This window comes from Urocampus carinirostris, chromosome 1, assembly GCF_059441175.1.
Source record: "Urocampus carinirostris isolate Australia breed hairy pipefish chromosome 1, RoL_Ucar_1.0, whole genome shotgun sequence".
Lineage (NCBI taxonomy): Eukaryota > Metazoa > Chordata > Actinopteri > Syngnathiformes > Syngnathidae > Urocampus > Urocampus carinirostris.
Genome location: NC_142349.1, coordinates 51,990,683 through 52,015,554, shown reverse-complemented (window position 1 = coordinate 52,015,554; position 24,872 = coordinate 51,990,683). Strand labels below are relative to the sequence as shown.

The following is a 24,872-nucleotide window of genomic DNA, read 5'->3' as shown; positions in this document are numbered from 1 at the left end:
TATTTACTTATAATAGAAGTCACGAAGTGCTGTTAAAGCAGAATGATTGCACTTACCCGTATTTATAACACACAATTAAAAATAGCACCTGGGTTTATTGCTAGTCAAGTTAAGTCACATTTATTTGTGTCACCCTTAATAACAAAACCTGTCAAAGGACTGTACAGGTCACAATCACAACCTTCTGTGATCTGAAACCTACATGCGGGCAATAAATGACTCAAAAACCTCAGCATGAGGAAAATAAGAAACCTTGAGAATTGGCCACACAAGATGATGAGCAGGCTGCAATAGATGTTGAATTGAGTACAATTACACAAATTGTAGTCAACATCAACAATAAACCAGTAATACGTAAAATTGTTATAAAGTCTAAGACAGCGACGCAGCTTTTCATCTCAGCCAGCTGGTCAATGTAGATGATGAGCTGCTCATCCAGGTTCATCCTTCTCCCTCACTCTGCCATTATCCTAGTAGCCTTAAATGACAGCAAAATAAAAGTATGAGGTCAGCATCAATCATAAGCTTTAGAATATAAGTGTTTCTTAACTCTAAAATTAAACACTTTCACTGAGGTTGCAGATCTTATCTCATAGGGAAGAGCATTTTAAAGCACCAGAATGGCGAATGCTTTCCAGTCTGCAGATTTCTTCTTGGGTCAAGAAGTCACAAGAAGACCAGCATTTTCTGAGCGGAGGCTTTTGGCAATCAATTCAGAGAGATACAGTAAGAAGGGCCAATACATTAAAAAAAAAAAGCTTGAGCTCTTTTCTATAATAGACATGAAATCTGAAAAATCTTCTTGTATCAAATTCCTGCTTTGTGTCATGGTTTGGCCTCTGTAGTCCTTCTCCTTCTCCGAGAGATGGCAGCATTATCCCATATTCTAGGTCCCCTTACAATTCCTCTGCCTTGGTGCTCCCCAGGTGGTTTCAATCAGACAATTAGCTAACTCTGCTATATATAGTCCAGGCTCCCACCTCACTTTGCTGATAGTTTTGATTCCTGCTTAAGACGACTAGCTACTCTCCCAAGACATTTGTCTTCTGTTCTAAACTCATTCTAAGATCTTGCACATCAAGACCGGCAGAACTCTTCCCAAGTGTCACCTACGCAGCAGTCCTGGTTCCACTCTTCCTTATCATTAGTGGTGTTTATTTTTTCTTGAATACATGGCACTTATTAAAGTTTGCACCTTGTGTCCGGAACTTGGGTCTGTCAGACATCCCGTGACACTTTGACCTTTTCCACAACTTTATCTCTCATCTGCCTGATATTTTCTTTGGTCTTCATGATACGGTCTGTCATCTTTAACAGACTTCTGAGTCCATCACAGAGAAGGTACATTAAAACTGAGACTTAATGACACGCAGGTACACACTGTTAGTCATTGTTCATCATTTTGGTCGACATTGGATCATTCAGAAGTTATCTGGGAAGTTCTGCAGTCAGTCGGCTGAGCTGGGGAAACAGGAGGCCAATGTTTTTGCAACACTTACTTTTCAGTTTTTCTGTTGTAGATATAACATAAAATGTTGATATAATTTGGTTCCGCCTTACGATTGTGTCTCACATGTGTTTGATTCTTCGCAAATATTTTCAGTTGATTTAGCTTTGAGTTTGAAGTCTAGATGGGTTGCATGTAAGTCAGCTGTTGTTTGATTCTTTACACTTCTTTGGTGGCTGACTCTCCAGCAGGACTGAGTGCTTTGGTAGTTGAGTTTGATAGTGTGTGTAAGAGAAGGACGCTGAAGGTGAATGCAGACAAGAGTAAGGTAATGAGGTGTTGGAGAGGTGGTGTGGTAGGTGGATTAGACAGTTTGTTAAGAAGTGTAATGTTGCAGGAAGTAGATGGTTTACTTATTTGGGTTCGTGTGTGGCAGCAGGTGGCGGTTTGGAGGAGGATGTGAAGAAGAGAGTGGGTGAAAGATGCAAGGCAATGGGTGTGCAGAACGGATTGTTCAAATGTAGAGATCCACGAATGGATGCAAGGCGAAGATTGTATAAAGGTTTGGTGGTACCAACAGTGATGAGTGGTCCAGAGGCGAGGAGTTTGGGAGTAAATGAGCGAAATAAGGTAATTGTTTTTGAAATTAGATGTTTGTCTAGAATGCGTGTGGTGACAGGACTAAATAGGTTAAGGAATGAAGAAGTAAGGAAAATAACTGGTTTTGGTTGAGAGAGCTTGCTGAGAGGGTTGATGAAAATATTCTGAGATGATTTGGACATATGGAGAGAATGGATGATGGTCGGTAGATAGATAGATAGATAGATAGATAGATAGATAGATAGATAGATAGATAGATAGATAGATAGATAGATAGATAGATAGATAGATAGATAGATAGATAGATAGATAGATAGATAGATAGATAGATAGATAGATAGATAGATAGATAGATAGATAGATAGATAGATAGATAGATAGATAGATAGATAGATAGATAGATAGATAGATAGATAGATAGATAGATAGATAGATAGATAGATAGATAGATAGATAGATAGATAGATAGATAGATAGATAGATTATTGTTGAAAGAGGAACTTTGGTAGATCAACCTCATTTTATACACAAACAGTAGCTTATGTAAGTGTATTAAACCATCAATTGTTGGACATGAAGCTGTTATGGAGGGAAAACAGGAAGAACAAAAAAGAGATTTATAGATGGTGTGTGGGAAGACTTGTGTTCAAAGCCACAGGTTATTTGTAGCCTATTTATTCAAACAGCAGAATTCATTACTGCATCATGTCTATTTTTTACAGTTACGAGCCAGAAAATGTTTATAATACTGAAAATGCAGCAAATTTGATTTGTAAAAACATTTTGTAGTCAGTCTATTATGAATGAGATGAATACTAAAATGGTAATTTTATGTCAAACTTAATCTTGTTTGTGTATACAAAAAGTATAGAAAAAAAATAGTGAAGGAGAAATATAACCTACTGAACTTTGGTTGTTGTGTCTGTTTGAAAATTATATAAGATGGATGGGCAAACCACGGCCCGTGGGCCACATGCAGCCTATATGCCTACTTAATCCGGCCAAAAATGATTAAAGAATACCCTGATAATATATAGAATGGTAAATAAAGACTACTACTAAAAAAAAGTTATTTTCGTGCCATCTTGGAAAAACACACAACCACAGAAATCAAACGCGGCTCACGGAAGAGATGTTATAATAATAATAATAATAATAATAATTTCCTTGTATTGTCATTCTGTGTAACAATGTACACAGAACGAAATGTCGATTGCACCTGACCCGTTGTAGCGAGCCGATGCAGCCGCAGCCAACAGAGGGCGCCGCCGACCACTTTTTAAGTCTTAGGAATGACTCGGCCGGGGCGCGAACCACCGACCTCCCAGTCTCAAAGCGGGCGCCTTACCATCTAGGCTACTGAGCTGGTATGCTGACAAATTAAAGCCTGTCTTTTGTAACGAAATCAAAACTAAATAAGAATTCATAAACTCTCGCATCTTTTATATTTCTGTGTCTGCAGAGGTGACATTAACCGACAATTTACGATCATTGATCATTTCAAGCCTGTCTAATTTTGAAAATTGGGCCACATACCACAACAGCAGTACGTCCTTAACATTCCAGTGCAGCACTTTATAAAGTGAGAAAGAAAGACCAAAAGACCATGACTTGCGCATAATACAGAGATCCCTTGCTACTTAGCGGTTTGATTATTGCTTCTTCAGTCCTTTGCGGATTTTGAATTGAATACATTTAGTCTTTATTGTCTTTGACATCATTGTATCGTGAATTGTGTTTTGTTAGACAGCAGAGACAGATTAGGTAAGTTTGCTCTGTGTTGGGTGGGTGAGACTGTGTGCGACTGCTATAGGCTGGTATGACTGTCCGTGTGTACATGGTGGCTTGTGCATGCTGTCAATCAAATTGGGGGCGGACGCTGCATCCGTAAACAAACTGAGAAGCATAGCTACTGATACTTTTTAGTGGCTCGTTACATTGAAAATAAATTAATCAATTAAATTGGACTCGTGTTATGGGTAGGATAACAACTCTGCTAAGCCACCACTGCGGACCTTGTATATTGCCAACGCCAGATCCATTATTCATGAAATGGATGACCTCGTGCTGCAATTTAGGGGAAATCGCTACCTTCTGGATGGTTTTATTTTTATTATGGCCAGCCGCTCTTTAAATTGCTTTTTTACCCTGAAAGGAAAAGCCCTCCAATTTTGTTTTGTGTAATGACAATAAAACAATTCATTCAACTGCAATTAGCTGTTCTATGTTCTTTGTAGCTCCAGAATTATTATTTTGTTACAGGTGTATACTCTCAGTCGGTAATAACGCCATTTCAAAGTAAATTTTATGAAGTAGCAACGTTATTTCATGGATTTTCACTTTTCCCATATGCTTGTGGTTCCCATTAGCTGCGAAAACTGGGAAAAAAAATCGGTCGGGCTCAAGCTGAACATCTTACCTCTGGTCCCAAATGTTGCTGTCGCTGTTTTCACGAGATTGCTAGATGGAGTGCAAGAATATGCTTTTTGATTTAACTACCAGTAATTATGGTTCCTTTAACAATGGATGTTTTTTTTACCCCAGGTTCCCAATGTTGAACATGTCCACCCCCAGTGAGCTGAAGTCTACCTGCGTGACCCGCAACGGCATGGTGAAGCTTCCCCCAAGCCAACCCAACGGTCTCGGTAGTGCCAGCATCACCAAGGGCACCCCTGCTGCCAAAAACCGCCTGTGCCAATCCTCCTCGGTTCCCTCAATTCTGCCTCCTCCACCATCCTCCCTTGCTTACCTCCACCACCACCATCACCATCACCTGGACAACACAATTATGCCACATTCAGCCGCCTCCATCTTGGGCTGTGACCTGGAACCCGGGAAGCAACTGGTAGGCCTGAAGCCATCCCTTCGCCAATTACCCCCGCTCACTCTGCCTAAACCAGTTCTGCTGGAGCGCCAGCTTGTCCTGGATGAGAAGCTGCTAAACCGACTGCTCTGGTACTTCACCACAGCTGAAAAGTGTGTCCTGGCACAGGTGTGCAAGACGTGGCGAAAGGTGCTGTACCAGCCCAAGTTCTGGGAGGGTGTCACACCCATTCTGCATGCCAAGGAGCTTTATACCCTTTTGCCCAACGGAGACAAGGAGTTTGTTAGTCTTCAGGCCTTTGCCCTGCGTGGGTTTAAGTCTTTTTGCTTAGTGGGAGTGTCAGATCTGGACATTTGTGAGTTTATTGATAACTACCCACTTTCCAAGAAAGGCGTAGGTTCTGTGAGCCTCAAGAGATCAACCATTACGGATGCCGGATTAGAGGTAGGTGTTCTTTTTTACTTGGCTGTTTTTTTTTTAAAGCTACACTGTATGTCAAGGAACCATTCAGGGAGGTGCGAAAGCAAAGTGCAGAGACAGTAGAGCAAACAGGTGTTATTCAGGTAGGCTACACAGCAAGTCAAGGTAGCAAGCGAACAGAGTCCAAGATGCAGGCAAGGGGTTAGAGTTCCATAAATCCAAACAACGAGGTCGACAGTCTATTATTTTGTGAGGTAGTACTTGTGATTTAGAAGGGTTGGCAAGGTTTCAGTACACTAGAATAACAGTGTGCATAGAACTGAGACTTCTTGGGGAGTTGCATGAAAGACAACACACTAGCACAGAGACAAGGTTAAAATGGTGACGAGGTAGTGCCGTGATAGGAGGGAAAATCAAGGCAAGCTACTGTAGCTGTGAGGAGGTAAATTGAACCTGGCCAAATAAAGTATGGTAAAGAGATATTGGAGAGAGAAGAAAGGGTAAGTAAATAGTGATTGAGAGGGAACCAGAGTGCAGGATTGTGACACCGTACTAAAGATTTTTATCGTTAGAATTTTTATATAATCTTATATACTCTTCTGACTTTTTCTGACCATAACTTAATCCACTTTTCTTTTTCTTCCTTCAAGATCTGTGCATTACAGTATTTTTTTCCCCAAAACATATTTTTTTCTTAGCAAAAAACACCGTTCTAAAATATGCTTCAAATGTTAATGACTGTAATTACATTTCAATGCAAACAAGCCACGTGCAAATCAAGTTTAATTATTGAATTAACCATAGCAATAATCTCATTAACAGGTTTACATAGGAAAAAAGAAAGCTATATTAATTGATATCAAGCCACAATCGGGCATTCACACACAGTAATTAAGTAATGTTTGTGAATAACAATACTCAAAAGGATGTCATCATATTGTACAGGCAAACCAAAGACTGTGAATAAATTAATTGGGTAAGTTGTATCACTAAAACAAAACACCCCAAAAAATCAACAACAAAAAAACACTTAATTTGGTTGACAAGTGGTGCCTGTAGCAAAAAGCATTCAAGAAAACTCCAAAAGGCAATTTGAGGCAAGTACACAAAGGAGGCGAATTCATGTGGTTATTACAATAATAGTTAAGATAGTATGTTTCATCATTGATGGAGTGTCAAGAGATAAGTGCTTCCTTCTCATTATAGTTCTTGTCTTGTGTTATCGTATTGCATTGCTATGAACAGAAACCCGTGAGTGTTTCACACATAGCTTTTCCTACCTGCTAGGCAAGGCTGCTATTCTAGGACGAGTGGATAGTTGCCATGGTGAACGCCGCCACTGTTGACTGTACGATCAACAGTATATAAGGCCCATCTTGTTGTGGATGCTGTTATGTTTACCTCTATCAAAATAATTGCTTGTGTTGGGGTCAGAGTGAAACCAACTAAGAATATTTACAATTAAGTTAATGCAGGCATGAAAAATCTCTCCCCTTTGGGTGAAATTTCCCGTTTTGAAGTCAAAATGGGTGACATCTGACCCGAAAATGACAACCATTACGTTTGGGTTCAGGCCAGGCTGGGCTTTTCTCTCTCTGACTTAAAAAATAATTACCCACCTGTCATTGTTCTCTGTTTCTTTTTCTTTGCAGAGGGTCCGCACAATGGATTCCATCCCCACTAGCTTGCGTCCGCGTGCTCGTTGGCGAGCTCGGCGCGTCTGCGTGCTCGGTGACACGAGACAGGGAGGGAATCTATCGCACGGATTTTACACAAACAAAAATAAAGAACAATGACGGGTGGACAGTTTTTCATAAAAAGTCAGCGAGGGTGAAGCCCTTGTCCACCGAGTCCTCACAAATGAAATATGAAAATTCGGGCTTGGTCTCTCAAATCAAGCTGATTTGTTGGGCTCGGGCTGGGTCTAGCTTTAATACATGCGGACCTGGGTCGGGCGGGGCTGGAATTTTCAGGCCCAGACTTACCTCTAACCTACATTAATAATGTAGATCAAGGGAGAGATGTTTTAATGGGGGTTGGGGGTTGTAAGATTTCATAGAGAGTGAAGAGGAAGTACGTTTGAAGTGAAATCCATTATGTTATGGTTAAAAGTAAGGATTACCGTCTGTGGATGATACAGCAAGGGATGAATTAAATATAATTTCTGAGGTTGTGGCCAACGAGGGGAGAGAATAGTCAACTGCAGCCCATAGACCGTGAGACGTAGATTCGAAAGTAAAACAAACTTGAGGGAGCATCCTTTTAATTGCTAAGATTGATTATTGTAGTTATTAGAATCTCCACTACGAGAACTACATTTGTAACGCGTCACTCCAGACAATGCATATCATATGTATTATTGTCAATATGTTGCCTTTGTATTGCAGGTCATGTTAGAGCAGATGCAGGGTTTGATGCATCTGGAACTGTCAGGTTGCAACGACTTCACGGAAGCCGGCCTGTGGTCCAGTCTAAACGCTCGCTTAACCTCACTCAGCGTCAGCGACTGCATTAATGTGGCCGATGATGCCATCGCTGCCATCTCACAGCTCTTGCCCAACCTATCCGAACTGAGCCTGCAGGCCTACCACGTGACTGACACGGCCATGGCCTACTTCACTGCCAAACAGGTAGGGCTGAAAAACTAGACAAGCAAAAATGTTAAAAACCTAACTGGTTCAAACCAATTTCAAAAAAAGGCTTAGAGTGACACAATTGCGTGCAATACATCAATTACCATTGCCTATTCTTTAAAAGGATTATACAATTCTATTTCTATTTTTAATTAACCACAGAATGTGTAGTTTCATGCAGATACAGTATGTCACATCAGTGTGTACTCCCCCTCCCCTATCTTCATCATAATGTTTAATTGAACGACCCTAAAGTGTACGGTGTGAGTACTTCCAGACTGACCCCCCACCTCTTAGATCTCTGCAACAATGTTGACACCACTCCTGCCCCTATCTTTCTTAGATAGCATTTGGATGTGAATCTTGCCACTGTACTGCAGCTCAACTTTGGAGTGTTCACAATCATTCTGTAGCCTTGGTCAGCCTTATGTATTTCCACAAACCTTTTTATAGTCCCCAGAGATTCTTTTTTGCCATTGTGTGCCATCTTGGCAGTTTCAGGGGCCAATATGAAAGGGTTTACTACAAATTGATCACACCTGCTTGCTAGTAAGAGTAACAAGTCATGCTATATAAATGCAGATCATTTCATTTTATTGATTTTTGAAGAGAAAATGACAAGCATTGCCTTGTTTGGACATATAGGGATGCAGTGTCTTTGGGGTGTACTCACTTTTGTTGCCAGGGGTTTAGTTATTGATGGCTATATTTTAAGTTTTTTTTAGGGGAAAATCTTATTTACTCTGCTTTATAAGCTTTACACAGACTTATTTTCATTGTTTTGAAGCGATATTTTTTTTTCTGCCTAAATTAAGTATAATAATAAAACAATTAAACATTAAAACGACCAGATTATTAAGTCCTAAACATGACTCAATCAACAAATACATACATCATTGAAGTAATGTTTGATAAATGAATTAATCCATTCTTTATAGATGCAGGCTTTGTGTAGGGAAAACTGTTTTAAATTTTATTTATTTGGTTCAGAATCTGATTTGATAGTTTCCGATTCTACTGGCAGGTAGCCTCATATTGTGTCCAGCATTTACCATGACGGAAGCAATACATTTAATACATTTCATTACTAGATTTAAATTATTCATTTTTTTTAGTTGATTGATGGTTAGCGCTTGTGCGGCACAGTTCATGTCATGGGAACCTGTCGTGGGTTCAAATCCAGCTCCAGACTTCCTGCGCGGAGTTTGTATGTTCTCCCCGTGCTTGCGTGGGTTTCCTCCGGGCACTCCGGTTTCCTCCCACGTTCCAAAAACATGCATTTCAGGTGAATTGGCCGGTCCAAATTGTCCCTAGGTGTGAATGAGCGAATGAGTTGTCTGTCCCTGTGTGCCCTGCGATTGGCTGGCAACCAGTTCAGGGTGTCTCCTGCCCACTGCCCGGAGATGGCTGGGATGGGCTCCAGCCCCCCCGCGACCCTAATGAGGATAAGCGGTACGGCTGATGAGATGAGATGAGATGAGATGATGGCCAGCACGGCGGTGCAGTGGTTAGCGCGTGTGCGGCACAATTCTGTGGTCATGAGATCGAACCTCCTGTGTGGATTTTGGATGTTCTCCCCATGCTTGTGTGGGTTTCCTCCGGGCACTCCGGTTTCCTCCCACATTCCAAAAACATGCATGTCAGGTTAATTGGCCGGTACTGATTGTTTCTAAGTGTGAATGAGTGAGTGAGTTGTCTGTCTCTGTGTGACCTGCGACTGTCTGGTAACCGGTTCAGGGTGTCCCCTGCCCACTGCCTGAAGATAGCTGGAATGGGCTCCGGCACCCCTTGTGACCTTACTGAGGATAAGCGGTGCAGATAATGGATGGATGGATAATTCATTGATATGGATGATTGCTCAGTCCAGAAAGAAAAAAATATCGACACAAATGATGAATGCACGTGGTTTGATACTAACAAACTACGTTTTTTTTTACATGCCAAGGAAAGTTTAATCAAACCAAAAAAGAAAGGACATTGTTGGCAAGAGAAATCTGCATTTCTAACAAGGAAAGCAGAAACCATGTGGGGAAAAAAGGAGTTGAGTAAAAATGACAACGTTGTAATTTCTTGTAGAATGCAGGATTCTGTATTGTTGTGCCTAATTTGAGAAATGTTCTAAACAAATGTGTTCTAAGCTTAATGGCTACCCAAAAACCAGGCAGCATATTTTATGTTTTGTGCCCAAGTTACCTTGATGAATGAGGCCGGGTTTGTGAATCATGTCTTGGCACGCGGCAGGAAGCATTTGCGGGCCCACGGGATCTAAGCCCATGTCCCCCTCCCTTGCGAAAACACAGCCATAGATTGATTTAATTAGAATGGAAACTTTGTTAGTCGGCTCCAGTAATTCAATCAAAAAGAGTAAGACGACCAGTTAGAACAAAAGGGCACTTAAACCTGTAAACGGGGGCAAAGTTTCTTTCGAAGGGGGGGTTTCTGTATTCAATCATAATATCTCTACATCCGTTTCCATAGTTCAGTATCTTTTTGCTTCTCTATATAGCATAACTGCAAGCTTCCAATTCATGATCTGTAATTAGCGTTATAGTACTAATTATCGAGAAAAGTAATTGCGTTCCAGTAACGTGTTAGTCCATCACTGGTGGTAACCACGGAAACCAGTTCTATTTGAGGGAACAAACCCCAATCCCAAAAACCGTCCTTCGGAGGGATTGGCATCGCCGGACTGTACTTGCCCAAGACATACCACAGGAAGTGGTACCCCGACGACCCAGGCGATTAAAGGATGCGTTAACATCTTAAGTAACTTAGTAACAGGAAGACCTTACTCTTGGTTGGTTGATCGTACTTAAACGAATGCAGCATACTCAAACAAGCATGACTTCTCCCATAACATCAACTTTTGTCACATGAAATTATAACCAACATCTCAACCCCTTGCAGGGCTACACAACACACACTCTGCGGCTTCACTCATGCTGGGAGATTACCAATCACGGCGTAGTAAATATGGTGCACAGCCTTCCCAACTTGACAGCACTCAGCCTTTCTGGCTGCTCGAAAATTACTGATGACGGTGTGGAGCTAGTGGCGGAGAACCTGCGCAAACTCCGCAGCTTGGACTTGTCGTGGTGCCCCCGAATCACGGACATGGCTCTGGAGTACATCGCCTGTGACCTGCATAAGTTGGAGGAGCTCGTTCTCGACAGGTTAGTGTGTATATATATGATTTGTTTACAGTTAATTTTGTTTATGTAGCCATGAACAACTATTCTAGTTTCCTTTTAAATTACTGACCAAGTCCTTTCACACACCAGAAAAAAAACACACACAAACGGTTAAAAACGTGTAAACACATTTTCAAATACAATCACGGTGTCACACCAACGTACCACGTTTTGGCAGTTGGTCGCTGAGCAACTCTTTAACCGGAAGCTCATTAAACTATGTATGTTGAGACACTTTATGATGGAAAAACCACAGATCAAACTGTAAATAAATGAGCGGTAGAGGTAGGTGCATCTCTCCAACAGCGCAAGGCACTTTTCTCTCTCTCTGGCTCATTGCAGTCTGCGCCGAAAGTAATTACGCCAAAATCTTTATCGTTTGCAATATTGTGGGACATTTTTACAGAACAACTTTGCTTGCACCTTGTTTTGATTATTTAGGACAGAAATGACAGTCAAAATGACCCTCAAGTAACTGAGGGTAGGAAATAAATTTTAATTGGTATATTTATATTGATATGGGACATGGGCTCTGGCATCATTCTTATTTTATATTCTTCCATCAATTATCTACACCGCTTATCCTCAGTTTTTGAGAAGCATGCTACAGGCACATACATAAAAAGCAACTAGGTGGTGTTCGAGCACCTGATCCTTCCTATTAAAAGTCAGGTTGGATAGACTCAGTCAACCACTAAAAAAATCATCTTACCAGAAAATAACAATAACGCAGCAGTGGTGGGCTGTTTTCAGAACAGGTCCGTGGGCACCTCAGTTGTACTTTAGGGGCACCCAGGTTGGAGACCCCTGCCTTAGATCATGTGTATCTTCTCTGTAGAGTAACCCGTTTTGAGGTTGTCTCTGCAGTTAATGCTTTAGTGTCACATCCAGAACAAAGGGTAGACCCAATCGCGTAACGTTTCTCACAAGTATATTGAGAAAAAGAGGAAAGGCAGCGCCCGCAATCCGGTGCTCGCAGGACGCTGGATGAAAGCCGTTCACAGAATCGGAACATGTTCTGAATGCGGAAGTGGATCTCCCGAAGCGGGAGATCGTGGTGTCGAAGACGAAAAAAAACAGGTCGATGGCCAGGACAGGAGAGCCAAAACATGGTCGGGATCAAAAACGGGTCGTAAGTCGAGACGGGAGAGTAAAACATGGTCGGCGTCAAAAAACAGGTCGTAGCCGGAGACAAACGGGGAAATCAGGAACGGACGGGTGGAAAATGGGTGCAAAACGCGGGACCGACGGGAGTCAGTGTCAAAGCGCTTGCCTTGTAGAAACAGAGGTTCGCTGGCGGACTGACAACAGGCTAGTGAAAGGACTGGGCTTAAAAAGGACAGCGAACCAATCAGGTTGCCTGCAGCGGCTGGCGCCAAACGAGCGGCAACAGGTGATCCTAATCAGTCATCATGACATTTAGTATATACTAAAAAAGATTTAAGTTTGACTATATATTTGAGTTTTGACATGTATGATTTTAAAAGTTCCATTCTATACTATGTACCTACCTTTTTGCACAATCCTAATAGCTTGTATTACTTCTATATGTATTTCTCCAAATAACTTCCTGTAAAATTGAAATAGTATCAGCACTCTTTGTCATCATTTTATTTTGTTGACATGGGTGACTAATGTATGTAGTAGCTATAATACATTACGTCCGGCCCAATGGCCTTTTATAATTGAGTGACTAACTCATACTTCCAGTAGCTAGATATGCACACACAGACACACACAAAGGATGACCCGACAATAGATTGGTTGTCATTACAACAGAGCGTCCTGTGGCCGGGAAGTGGTTGAGAGGCAAAATATCCGAGTGAGACCAAAGCTGTTGATATTCTGCTGAGTGCCGCTTTAAAACAGCAGACGCATCAAATGAACTTTCAGAGTTCGGGCCATATGTGGTTTTCCACAAAAACAGAGCTGATAAAAACATTCAACTATTCTTAAAAGGACAGTGTTTTTTATTTCTCCACTAGATGTCGTTCTAATGTGTAGTTCAACCAAAATTTAGTCCAAGGAAAACTGCAAACTACGGAGAAGTTAGTGAAGAGCACCCCTTTTCTTCTCATTTTTACCAAGCCCTTCATATAGAAAGACAAAAAGAAGGGAAAACGATTATTTACAAAAGGAATGCAAAACAGAGAAGAAGGAAAGAAAAAAATGAGCAAAAAAGTAAAACTGAAATAAAAGGAAAAGTAGGGTAAAAGCTGTCATGACTACAGATGTGAATCACCTGTGCCCGCTCATTTGGTGCCAACTGCCGCGCGTTCTGATTGGCTCCCTGTCATTATTTGAACCGATTCCTGTCAATCCCCTGTTGTCAGTTCGTCTGCGAATCTTCATGTATAAAAGGCAAGCCTTTTTCGACCCTGACCCCCGCCTGTCCCGTTTTTGCTCTCGTTTCTCTCCGGCTACAACCCATTTTGATCCCAATCATGTCTGCTCTCCCGTCCCAGCTTACGACCCCTTTTTGTTCCCAACTACGTCTTCTCTCCTGTTCTGGCTTACGACTCATTTCCGACCCCGTCCACGTCTTGCTCTCTCAGTCCCGGCTACCGACCAGTTTTCCGCCCCTGACACCGCCATTGTTCGCTACGGAAGAGCCACCTCCGTGTTACAAATAATACAATACAAATAAAACGTTTATAAATTACAGTACAAATGTTTGAGCCTGTAAATTGAGTCAGTTCTTTGGTTTCAATAAATACTTCTAAAAATATTCAATAAATAACTAAATAAAGATTTATACTTCCTGGGTTTTCACTATCGCTGGACCTTTTTTGGAACGCAACCCTTGCAAAAAAGGAGGGATTACTGTATAGTAAACATGCAAGCGGACATTCAAATTCTATGCAGCTTTTTTTTCGCTGTGTCACCGGTGAGCTGAAGGCCACCCAAGCTGACGTTAGGCGAGAGGCCTGGGACACGTTTGGCTGGTCCGCAGCCAATCACAGGCCGAATGTACACAAACAACTATTCATGCGTGCTGTCACGCCCGTCGATGAGTTGGAGTGTTCACACACAAAAACGTTGGGTTGTTTTCATGACTTGTTCATTGGCTTGCTGTGGATATTAAGCTAGGGGTTATTGCACGAAACCAAGATAAGGTATTAAGCCAGGATATGTTTACTATCTAGGCTGAATTTAACCTATAATCAGTTGCATGAAAGCATTATAAATATAGCTCCGCTCGGTTACTATGGTGATTTTTTCCCTAGAGCAGTGGGGAGCAACCCCCAAGCCGCAGTCCGCTACAGGGCCGTGGGTAGTTTGCTTTTGGAACGCGCAGAAAGAAAAATAGGTTAGATCTTTTTTACCTATTGTTGTTTCACTTACACAGGACTTTTCAGACTAAACTACAACCGTGCTTTAAGGTGTTACGTTTGAAATAGAATCAGTGTGGTTCGCAGTAGTGGAGGCAATTACAGCCAATCAGCTTAGAGAATGGTCAACTTCGTGGGGTTTGTACAGGTGCTTGAAATCCTTGAAAATACTTGAATTTTCACGTTGTGTTTTTAAGGTCAGGAAAATGCTTGAATTTTGGGTGATGTGCTTGAATCTGCTTGAAATTGATGTTAATGTCATGTTTCTTGGCAGTCTGATTCTCTAGACTATGCAATAAATGAAGAAAAAAAAGAAAAAAATACGGTGAAAATGGAGCCAACGTGCCTGCTCTGGTGGGTTGAATAGAATTAGCTTTTGACGGGACAGCGTGGTTGGCAGTTTTGTGTTATTTATTCTTAAAATATATGGTGAGGCTAAAGAAGAATTATAATATTTTTCTTAAATGGCTCTTTGGGTCAAAAAGGTTACCGACCCCTGGTCTACATCGTGTTATGCTATAATTTTCGCATACTCAAATATATTAAAGTGGAATACATCTTGTTTTTGCTTTCAGGTGTGTACGGATCACAGACACCGGCTTGGGCTACTTGTCCACAATGTCCTCATTGAGGAGCCTCTATCTGCGTTGGTGTTGTCAGGTAACAAAGTATACCTGGCATGTTAAACAAAGATTATAAACTGACCTGATTATTTTTCATAGCTGTTTCTTATTGTGTGTGGCACGTTCAGGTGCAGGATTTTGGACTGCAGCATTTGTTTGGCATGAGGAGCCTTCGTTTACTCTCTCTAGCAGGTACTTTAAGCTAAGATCTCTGGAAAATCATAAATAATTTGAAGCAGTATTTTAGGGGAAAGTGTATTTTTATTTTGTGCCTCCATGAGGTAAAAACAAATCATTTATTAAATGAAATCATGTAAATAAAAATAAAAAATACTGCAATATAAACGTGCATTTTGCCAGGGTATGTTTATTGATTTTGTTGGTATTTATTGGGATTGCCTTGACACGAAAATGAGCTAAAGACACTCGCAAAGACCTTAAGTACAACTGAGTAAATTTTCACAAAAACCGGTTCATCTGTTTTGGAGCCTATAAATCACATACAAACACACACACACAAATCATAAAGTAGTTTAGATTAGACCCGTCGATCTTTTCCACAAAATAATATAATAATCCATTATTCTACTAAAATAGAACAACATTTTTTTTTTTCCTCTGCCGTCAACTTTTGACTCATTTAGACGACTAAGCAACCTAAACTAATATATAATTTTGCTGTACTTGTCATAAAGACCATTTATTCATCCATCCATCATTAAAATGAGTATGTCCCTCCTTAGGTTGCCCCCTGCTGACCACCACGGGGCTATCAGGGCTGATTCAGCTGCAGGATCTGGAGGAGTTAGAGCTGACCAACTGCCCGGGAGCAACTGCTGAGCTCTTCAAATATTACTCGCAACATCTTTCGCGCTGCATGGTTATCGAATAAGAGCGCCATCTACGTTCCGCCCTCAACAACCCGCCGCAATACTCCCAAAGTCCTCGTCGCCTTTCTTCCTTCTTCCGGCCAGGATGAAGAACTTAACTTCTCATCTGCTGGCCCATCCCAACCACCTCCATTCCTACCCATCCCCTCGTCTCCCTCCACACTCCGTTGAGTCCGCAGACCAGCAGGAGGACAGAGAGGACGGAAGGCAGCGAACGCCACGTGCCGATTTTTGGCAAAGAAGTGGAAAGCTCGGTTTGACGTCTTGTCTGGCCACTCATTTTGTTTCGGAAAGGCGCCAGAGGTTTTCAGACAATAAGCAGGGGAGATTTCCCGAAGAGAGTCGGGTCCATGCCCGGATCCGTCTGCGACAAAGTGGTATTAGAAAAACACAAATACTGATTTTTGTGTTACTGTTCTGGTGAAACTCACCTATTGTGCTTAATCACTTTAACCACACTCACACACATCGTGGACATGGCGGTGAACCAAGACGGTAAATACAAACATTTTTGTGTGTGTTTGTTTTCTTAACCACTGTATGTACTGTATTTTCTAGACCATAAGGCGCACATAAAGTCCCAGCTTTTCTTGAAATTCTGCAGCGCGCTCTATTGTGCATGATGTAAAGCAGCAGATGTAGCTGAGGACACCATGAAGCTGCTAAAAGATGGAGTGTGGGCGTGTATTAGAGGTAAGATTGGGCCTAAAAAATCCAGCCTGGCCCGCCAAAGTCCGCATTTCGCCGGTGAGGTGCACACCACGCAACTTCGGGTTTACTTCGGGCTTGGTCCTTTAAATCAAGTGTGCGCTTCGCTGCCGCACGAACGTCGTGTGTTACTCAAAATGGCACCCAAAAAATCATATTCTGCATATACCATGATGCAAATAGTGAAATATTTGTCCGCAAAGCAGAAAGAAAGTTTAGTAATCTTGTAAGCTATTAGTGAGAAGCAGGAAATGTCGTCTGACGTGAGGGATGTAGAGGTGGAAAGAGTAAGCTGCGCATTTTTTTAACGTGACATCGAGGATAAAAATCTATTTGGATTTAATGATTTGGAGTTGATAGTAAGTATGTTCTGAATAATAGAATTACCGGAATAATAAAACTTTGGTGCCGAAATGCGGTGAAAAAATGTGTTACTCAAGAAAAAGTACTGTTACTTCATAACAATATTACCCAAGTAAAAAGTAATCGTCTAAATAATTACTTGAGTAAGTGCGCCAAACAACTGTGCAGATCCTCCACGAAAAACCCAGAGAGACTCCTGACTTGATGAAATTTTGTGCCTGGACCCGGCCCAAGCCCAAGATCTTACCACAAGAGCAGTGGTCTCCAACCTTTATAAGCCTAGAGCTACCTTTTTTATGAATTAGCGCAAAGGGACCCCAGTTTGATATGCATTTCTAAAATAGCAATTTAGCTAGATCAGGGCTGGGGAAGTTTGACACAAAGAGCTGAAATTTTTAACTGTGGGAGTCAACGAGCCACACTACGCACTGACCTGCCATGACAGACACACACAAACACACACAATAAAAAAAACTATTATTTCCCATAACACACTCCTCTCCTTACAATACAACAAGTATTGTTCTTGTGTTGATTTCAAGTAAAGTGTCCACCCTCAATACACACAAAAAAAATAAACATGAAACAAGGCAAAGAGTCACAGTATATAGAAAATATAATGAGGCAAAGAGCGGCATTCTTATTGGCTCTTGAGCCACGTGTTCGCCACCCCTGAGCTAGATGGTTTGCTAGGTAGCTTGATCCAGGACTGGTGACCTATTTTCAGAACAGGTCCGAGGGCACTTCAGCTGTCCTCAGGAGGTGCCCGCGGGAACCATGTTGTCGACCCCTGCTCTAGCTTTTGTATAAGGCTAGGTTCACACTGCTGTTACTATGGTGATTTATTCTCTAAAGCAGTGGTGAGCAAGCCCAGATTTTTGGTGAGATCCAATATTTTTGTGAGATCATTCAGATTTCCAACTTGTATGTGATCTCCTTTGACTTCTATGAGTCTCCTGTATGAACGGGACGAGTGTCCTGCTTGTGCTAAGAAGACCTGTCACGTCACAAGCGATGCGTCTATTGTTTGCGGATGTACTCTTGGATGCTAACGCTGTAGCGTTTCTAGCAATTTCAAACTTATTGTTCTACCGGAGGTAGAAGATAGTTGGCCCTGTAATATTAATTAAAGCCAAAACCTCACTTTCCCCCTATTGAATGCTTTCTGTGTTGGTGTGTTGATCTTTCCGCTACGCGGAAGAATATGGAAACCGAGCGGTCGCGGGAAAATTTAAGATTAATGAATCAATGGTTCGCAAGTGGAGGAAGCCGAAAACAAACCCTGACAAGTTTTTATTCGTGTGTTTTACTTTTTAATCAATACTTAAACAAACCACAACCAAACTCAGTTTTGCTCCCGCTGAAATTTAAAATACGCACACTTCTATGCTTGTCTGTGTTATGGTAAGCCGGCGGCAGCAGAGGGCGTCCGCGCCCAAAAATCGGGTGCGCCCCTCTCTAAATACAGAAATAGAACCAGCTACGGAGACTGCGCCTTTTAACATTGTGCGCCCTATGGTCGTGAAAATACAGTATACGCATCTGTTTTATTTAAGGTTCAGTGATTTCTTGTTCTGACACTAACCAGCCGGTAATGACGTCCGACAAGTTGTCGGAAGGAACTTCTGTTTTTCTTGTAAGTGTCATGAAGTTGTTGGTTTTTAGGACTACAGTAAACCCCTCACACGCTTTATCAGTTTTCGATTCTCATCAGAAGTTAAAAAACATGGTTAGACATTCGAAATGTTTACATGAATTGTCCTTTTTTGTTGAAATTGCTCACTTGATTGATGCACTGGTTCACATCTCGTCCCTTTTTTTGCAAGATGGTGAAAATCTAACTTTAGATAAGAACGCTGTTAAACGCAATCGCTTTTGTGTCCTTACTGTTAGATCAGGCATGTCAGACATATGGCCCGCGGGCCGGATCCAGCCCATTGGATGATTTAATCCATCCGCAGTAAATGATTGCATATGTGGAAAAAAAGCTCATATGTAGCTCATTGCTATCTACTGTATATACCAAAGCCATATCCCCTTAGTGGGAGGTGGCTAGAGTCAAGAACACACTTCAATTCGCCAAACATTCACTCCACTTCGCTCTTTCCAACATGACACCGAACATTTAGCCCACAGCACAATAAGGGGTGAGTTGCAAATCTTCATCAGCAGAGCGCCCCGACAGCATACACTGGTTAACTCATATGGTTCCACCCAGGGTTGGGTCGGGTTACTTTAACTGGATTACTTTCAATTACTTTTGGATTACTCCAATACCAAATATGCTAATAAAAGACAAAAGAAACTAAATATGAATAAAATTATGACTCACAACATGTGGTAAGCTTTCTCCCCTGGCTTTGATCTCTTTGATCTCCGGCAAAACTAACATAAAATGCGACAGAAACAAAATGAAAATAAATCTAAACAGCTTGCCAACATCATTTTTGCAGTTTCATGTATTCCGTTACTCCCCGAGCCTGCACAAAATTTAGTAATTTTATTCATATTTAGTTTATTTTGTCTTTTATTAGCATATTTGGTATTGGAGTAATCCAAAAGTAAAAGTTGAAAGTAATCCAGTTAAAGTAACCCTACCCAACCCTGGTTCCATCACACCTTGGCCCTCCTGCTGGCCCCATCAGGCCACCTGGGAGCTTAGGTTAGCCAGTTCGATATCAGTCATTCAACTATCCTTCGCATTTCACATAAATAATTATGTTTTTTTGTACTGCTCCTTCACTGGCAGTAGCACAGTAGACCAAAGAAGTCACAGGTTCGATTCTTGGTCCCTCTGAGTAAAACTGTGGAAGTTTCTTTGGGCAAGACACTGAACCCCCAATGCCTCCAATAAGCAGGTAGACGACTTGAATGGCGGACAGTGTGTTAGTGTGTGTGTGGGGGTAAAGTGTGAAATGCATTTTAAAGCGCTTTGGAGATCCTCAGTGACTCGTTAAAGCGCTATATAAATGCTGTCCATTCACCATTCCCGCCGCTAGAGAGCAGCAGAGATGTTGTGCTTTCATGTTAGTACTGTAGTTTGATCTGATGTCATTGCCCGTTTACTGCTAAAACTTGCTTTTATTGATTCATTTCAAAGCAGTATGACAACTGAGGCAATCATTTGTTGTTACTGAGTTTGTTTACGTTTGTTGTGAGTTGGTTCCAGTGTAAAAAGCCACAGTCAACTATTAAAATAAACAACTTGTTAACATATTTAATGTGTTGTGCTTAAAAAAGATCACATAGTATCCGTGATTCTCATATGTAGGGTACTGATAAAGCATGGTACTATAAAACAAAGCTAAATATTTGACGTTGGCCCACCTGAAAACATTAAGTCTGGATCTGGCCCTCGAGCCAAACTGAGTTTGACATGCCTGGTCTAAACGGAGAATTGGTGGAAGTTTGTGAGGACAGAATATTCCTTTTTTTATTTTCCGGAGAATTTTTGCTAATGTTTAAGTGCTTTTGCCTTGAAAGGCTTCATGCTTGCAAAACTGCAAGGCTGTGCCTTGCCTTGAAATGTTGAAGTCCGGTGACAGAACGCCTATTTGAACTTATTTCTACAATGGACGGATGTTGAATTTTGGAACTTAATATCAGACTGTGTCCGAAACAGGTCTATGATTTATTGTTTCTACCTGTATTTGCAGTCAGGGTCAAATTCATTTAAAAAATATCAGAGTATTTAATATAGGATTTAATAACCCTGCCGAGAAGTTTTTTTTTTTGTTCTGTCAGCTGGTACACGTTCATTTTACCAAAAAAAAAGAAAAAGTGGTATTAAGGCACATCATTGAAAAGTTTAATTCATATATCATCCTCGTCTGTACTACAGTAAAGAGAAACAGATAGTCGCTGAAAATATTAAAAAGACAGCTCTCGTTCTGTAAACGTTTTGAAAACAGCATTGCAAGTGTGAGGTTACTGTCGCTTGAAAGGGGAGTGGGGTGGGGGGTTTGTATTTAAACATGTTACAAGTTCATAAATGTGACTGAAATGGGTTGGTTTTCAGGTGTGCTCAGTGTTTACAGCTTTTTGTGGAAATGCCATATACAAATTTAAGGTTATATTTTGGTTGCTTTAAATACATTATGTTCGATTCGCTTTGTTATGTAATTAGTTTGACAGTATTTGTTTTATTTGCCAAACATTGGGAGAAAAACTCAGGGTGTTCCATAAGTCTTTGGTAGATTTGGAGTCCTATAAGTGCTATGAAGGGTAATAAGATAAAAATGGTGACATTTTAAAGCTAATTACATTAAGTTTTATAGTAAAGCTATTGATTCATTTTGTAATTCCTTTTCAGACCCATTAATAGCATTCACTGAACCAGAAAAGACATTTTGTGTGTTTGAATTTGCAAAAACCGAAATCATGGAAAATTCAGAAAGGATCCACTGTGGAGGAAGTCCACAGTGAGATGGTAAGGTAAATTCATAACTGATGGGTGCTTATGCCAAGCTAAAAGAACAAGACACTCCTCAACTTCAGAAAATGTGATTGAACAAGTTCGAACTGCTTATCATCAGAGTCCCCATAAATCGATCAGAAGAGCTAGTAGAGAAATTGAGTGTCCAACAAGAACTTTTGGACGTGTCTTGAGCAGAAGACTGAACATGACGCCGTACATGCTACACTTAGTCCCAGGCGAAGGACACTGATAAAACAGCTGATTTTGACTTTTACATTGCAATGCAACAAGTCAAGTCATATTTATTTGTATAGTCCTCAATCACAAGAAGTCTCAAAGGGCTGCAAAGGGCACTGAATAAATGCCGAGTCGGCTTTTTTTTGGGCATTTCTCACATCTAGGGTAACTTACTCAACTGCCTGTAAAATATGGTGATGATATCCAATGTCATTCTGGTCTAGAAGAGTCGATCGTCATTCTGGGGAAGATGATGAGTCAAAAAGACAGAAGATGGAAGATGACAAATTTGACGACCAGCTTGTTTCCAGCGTTGAGTTGACTTTTTATGTAAATGGCAATGTTAGCAAACATAACTCTCACACACGGGGTACTGAGACGGACATGAACCTCTTGAGCATCAGCGCGATTTCCCAAAGGTGACAGTGTTTTGTGCTGAGTCGTAGAATGCTGTCCATGGACCATTCTTTGAAAGAGAAACAATCAAACGTTAAGATGTATCTCAACATGCTGAAAACTGGTTTATGGATGAATTAAGTGAGAAAGAGTCTGGTGACTTTATTTTCCTACAGAATCGGGTGACACCACACTGGAGCCTCAGGCTAAGACAGTTTCTGAACACAACACTGCCAGATAGATAGATTGGACGATCTGGGCAGAATGATCATGATCTCATGTCCTGGCCACCCAGATCTCTGGATCTTACACCGTGCGATTTCCTTTTTGGGGATTTAAATATAGTCTATGTGCTCCCTATTCCAAAAGACGTAGATGAGCTGAATGCACAAATAACAGGAGTTGTTTCAACCATTGACAATGCAATGCTTTGGCAAAAGAATTTACTATCAGCTTGATGTGGGTCGTGCAAACAATGTGTCAACGTTGCCATGGCGCCCAATTGGCCCCGCTCGTGTGGCACCAGCTGCGGCTCGTTGACAGATTGGGTTTCCATCTACCGGTATTTAATCTCAGTGCTCTCAATCTTCCTTTGTCAGTCGGTCAACGAACCTCTGCCCCGCAAGAAGTGGGTTTCGACTCGGTCCTATATCCTGTTGGTATTTCCTGTCCGGTATGGTTCCCGTTTATTTTGTCCTGTTTAATATCGGTTTCCTGTTTCGTTCCCATCTAGTTTGTCCTGTTTAATTTCGATATCCTGTTTTGATATAAATCCTGTCTGTCCCGTCCTGTCCGGTATCAACCCCATCTGTCTGATATCTACTCGGACAATTGGTATCGATCTCGTCGGCGTCTGGCTTTCTATCATTCCACGCCTGACTGCTGCATAACGTGCATGACTCCCCATTTCCCGTAAAATAAAAGGCTTGTGTGAGAAACGTCACGCATTTGGGTCCTGATCCTGTTCCTGTTCTTGACACAATGGCGCTCACATTGAACATCTTGGAACATTCCATGTAAAAATTAAGATGGAAATTTGGTGATTTTACCAGGTTGTTTTTATATCTTCCATAGTTTCTGAGATATTTAATGTCAAAATGTGCCCAAGACTTTTGGAACATCCTGTATTGCTCCTTATTCAAAGAATTATCTGGGAAATGATATGTTGAAAAAGGCGTTCATAACTCAAATTTCAAGGCTTTGTGTGGCTTTGTTCAATTTAAAGTGAGCCTCGCAGTCACAATGTGGAGAAATTAAGGTAAAATGCGACAAGTTAACAGAACAAACAAAACATATCGAGTAATTTGTATGACTCATTTGACGGCAAACATTTTTTTATAGCATTGGTTTGATATTAAAGGGAGTTTTGGATGCTATGCTGTGACTTTTTATTTTTCTATTTTTTTTATTTTATGGGGTCAGACGTGCTTACTGCCAACTGAAAGGAGTGTCTGAGCCACAGCCGGCATTAGATTGTGCCAAATTGTGACAATGCATGTTTTCAGTCGCTCCTTTCTGTATTTCAAGAAGGAAGTTTGTCCTTCATCTGTTCGTTGTACATATTTATTTATCTATTTATTTCAATTAATTTAGGCCTCACTTACAGTATATGGTTTTATTTATTGAGAGATGTTGCTTCAAATTTGCAATGATTGCTGTTTTGGATTTGGTTCTCCTCCCCACCAACATTTCATCACCTCGAAAAAGCATTTGACTCAGCGCTGACTTAATACTTATTGTCATTAGCTTAAATATGGCAAAAAAATATGTCTGACATATAACTGTGTCATGGCTAAAAAAATGTTTGCGCTATACCACTACTTAAATGTTTGAGGGCAACATTTACGTTTTGGTTGTGCAAAAGGATATCTATGGAAGCTTATTAATTGACATCAACAACGAAATGTTAAATATTGCCCAGAAATAGGCTGTTGTGTATGTTTATAATGCCTTCATTGATGGCACAACATTTATTAAAGCATTAAAGAAACTTATGTATTTGTTGTTTTTAATGAAGTTATTATGTCGAACTGTTCGTAATACTTAATACAGGCAGACAAAATTTCTAGATGTCTAAAAAAAATCCCGAATTTAATTCACACCGTATCGATTTTAGCCGAACCCAACATTGTCTGTAATGAGCTTCCACAGGTGTCAGGCGTAAGTTTACATCCCATAACTCAACATGTACAGTCAGGAATTTTGAATCTCAAGTCCACGGTACATTAAAGGAACATTTCCAAGGAAAAGCATTTTACCTGTCACTTCTACTGCTGTCTACAGTCTTTGTATATGTCTGTCACCATTTTGTTACAACCCTTGTATAGCACAACTTGAAACATTCAAATAAATATATACGGTTTACTGATAATGGCACTAATGGCATAATGTGTGTACTTTTCACTTACATTTTGCAGTAAATAACATTTCTTAGGATATTTGAGCAGAAATAGACTAGCATCGTAAACTGCTTATGGATAAATTGAAAGAAAACCCAAACAAAGAAAAAGTGTTGTTAAAATCCTTCCATGACCACGCAATAATGTCAGGACTCACAAGTTTAAAATTGTATTTTAATATTTTTTTCACACCCAAGCATGGCAACAATGGTTACAGTAAATGACAATAACAGTAGTATTTGAGAGAGAGAGATAAAGAGTGAGCGAAAGGGGTTACCGAGGGCAAGAGTTTGAGGGTTAGGTTATTGTTATGGGTAGCGGTTAGGGGTTAGGTTTAGGGTTACAGGGTTATGGTTGGATTGTTAGCGTGAGATCTTAAGGGTTAGAGTGTT

At 40.9% G+C, this 24,872-nt stretch overlaps 1 protein-coding gene across 1 annotated transcript in view; it reads left to right on the top strand.

Moving 5' to 3' along the window:
* fbxl16 (F-box and leucine-rich repeat protein 16) overlaps nt 1–24,457 on the top strand; it is a 39,960-nt gene extending 15,503 nt beyond the window's left edge. Inside the window, exons 2-7 of the mRNA XM_088344816.1 lie at nt 4,592–5,315; nt 7,679–7,921; nt 10,832–11,097; nt 15,023–15,107; nt 15,199–15,262; nt 15,814–24,457. Coding sequence (XP_088200942.1) covers nt 4,599–5,315; nt 7,679–7,921; nt 10,832–11,097; nt 15,023–15,107; nt 15,199–15,262; nt 15,814–15,962 — 1,524 coding nt within the window. The 5' untranslated portion in view covers nt 4,592–4,598 and the 3' untranslated portion in view covers nt 15,963–24,457. The remainder of the gene's footprint in view (nt 1–4,591; nt 5,316–7,678; nt 7,922–10,831; nt 11,098–15,022; nt 15,108–15,198; nt 15,263–15,813) is intronic.
* The last annotated feature ends 415 nt before the right edge of the window (nt 24,458–24,872 follow it).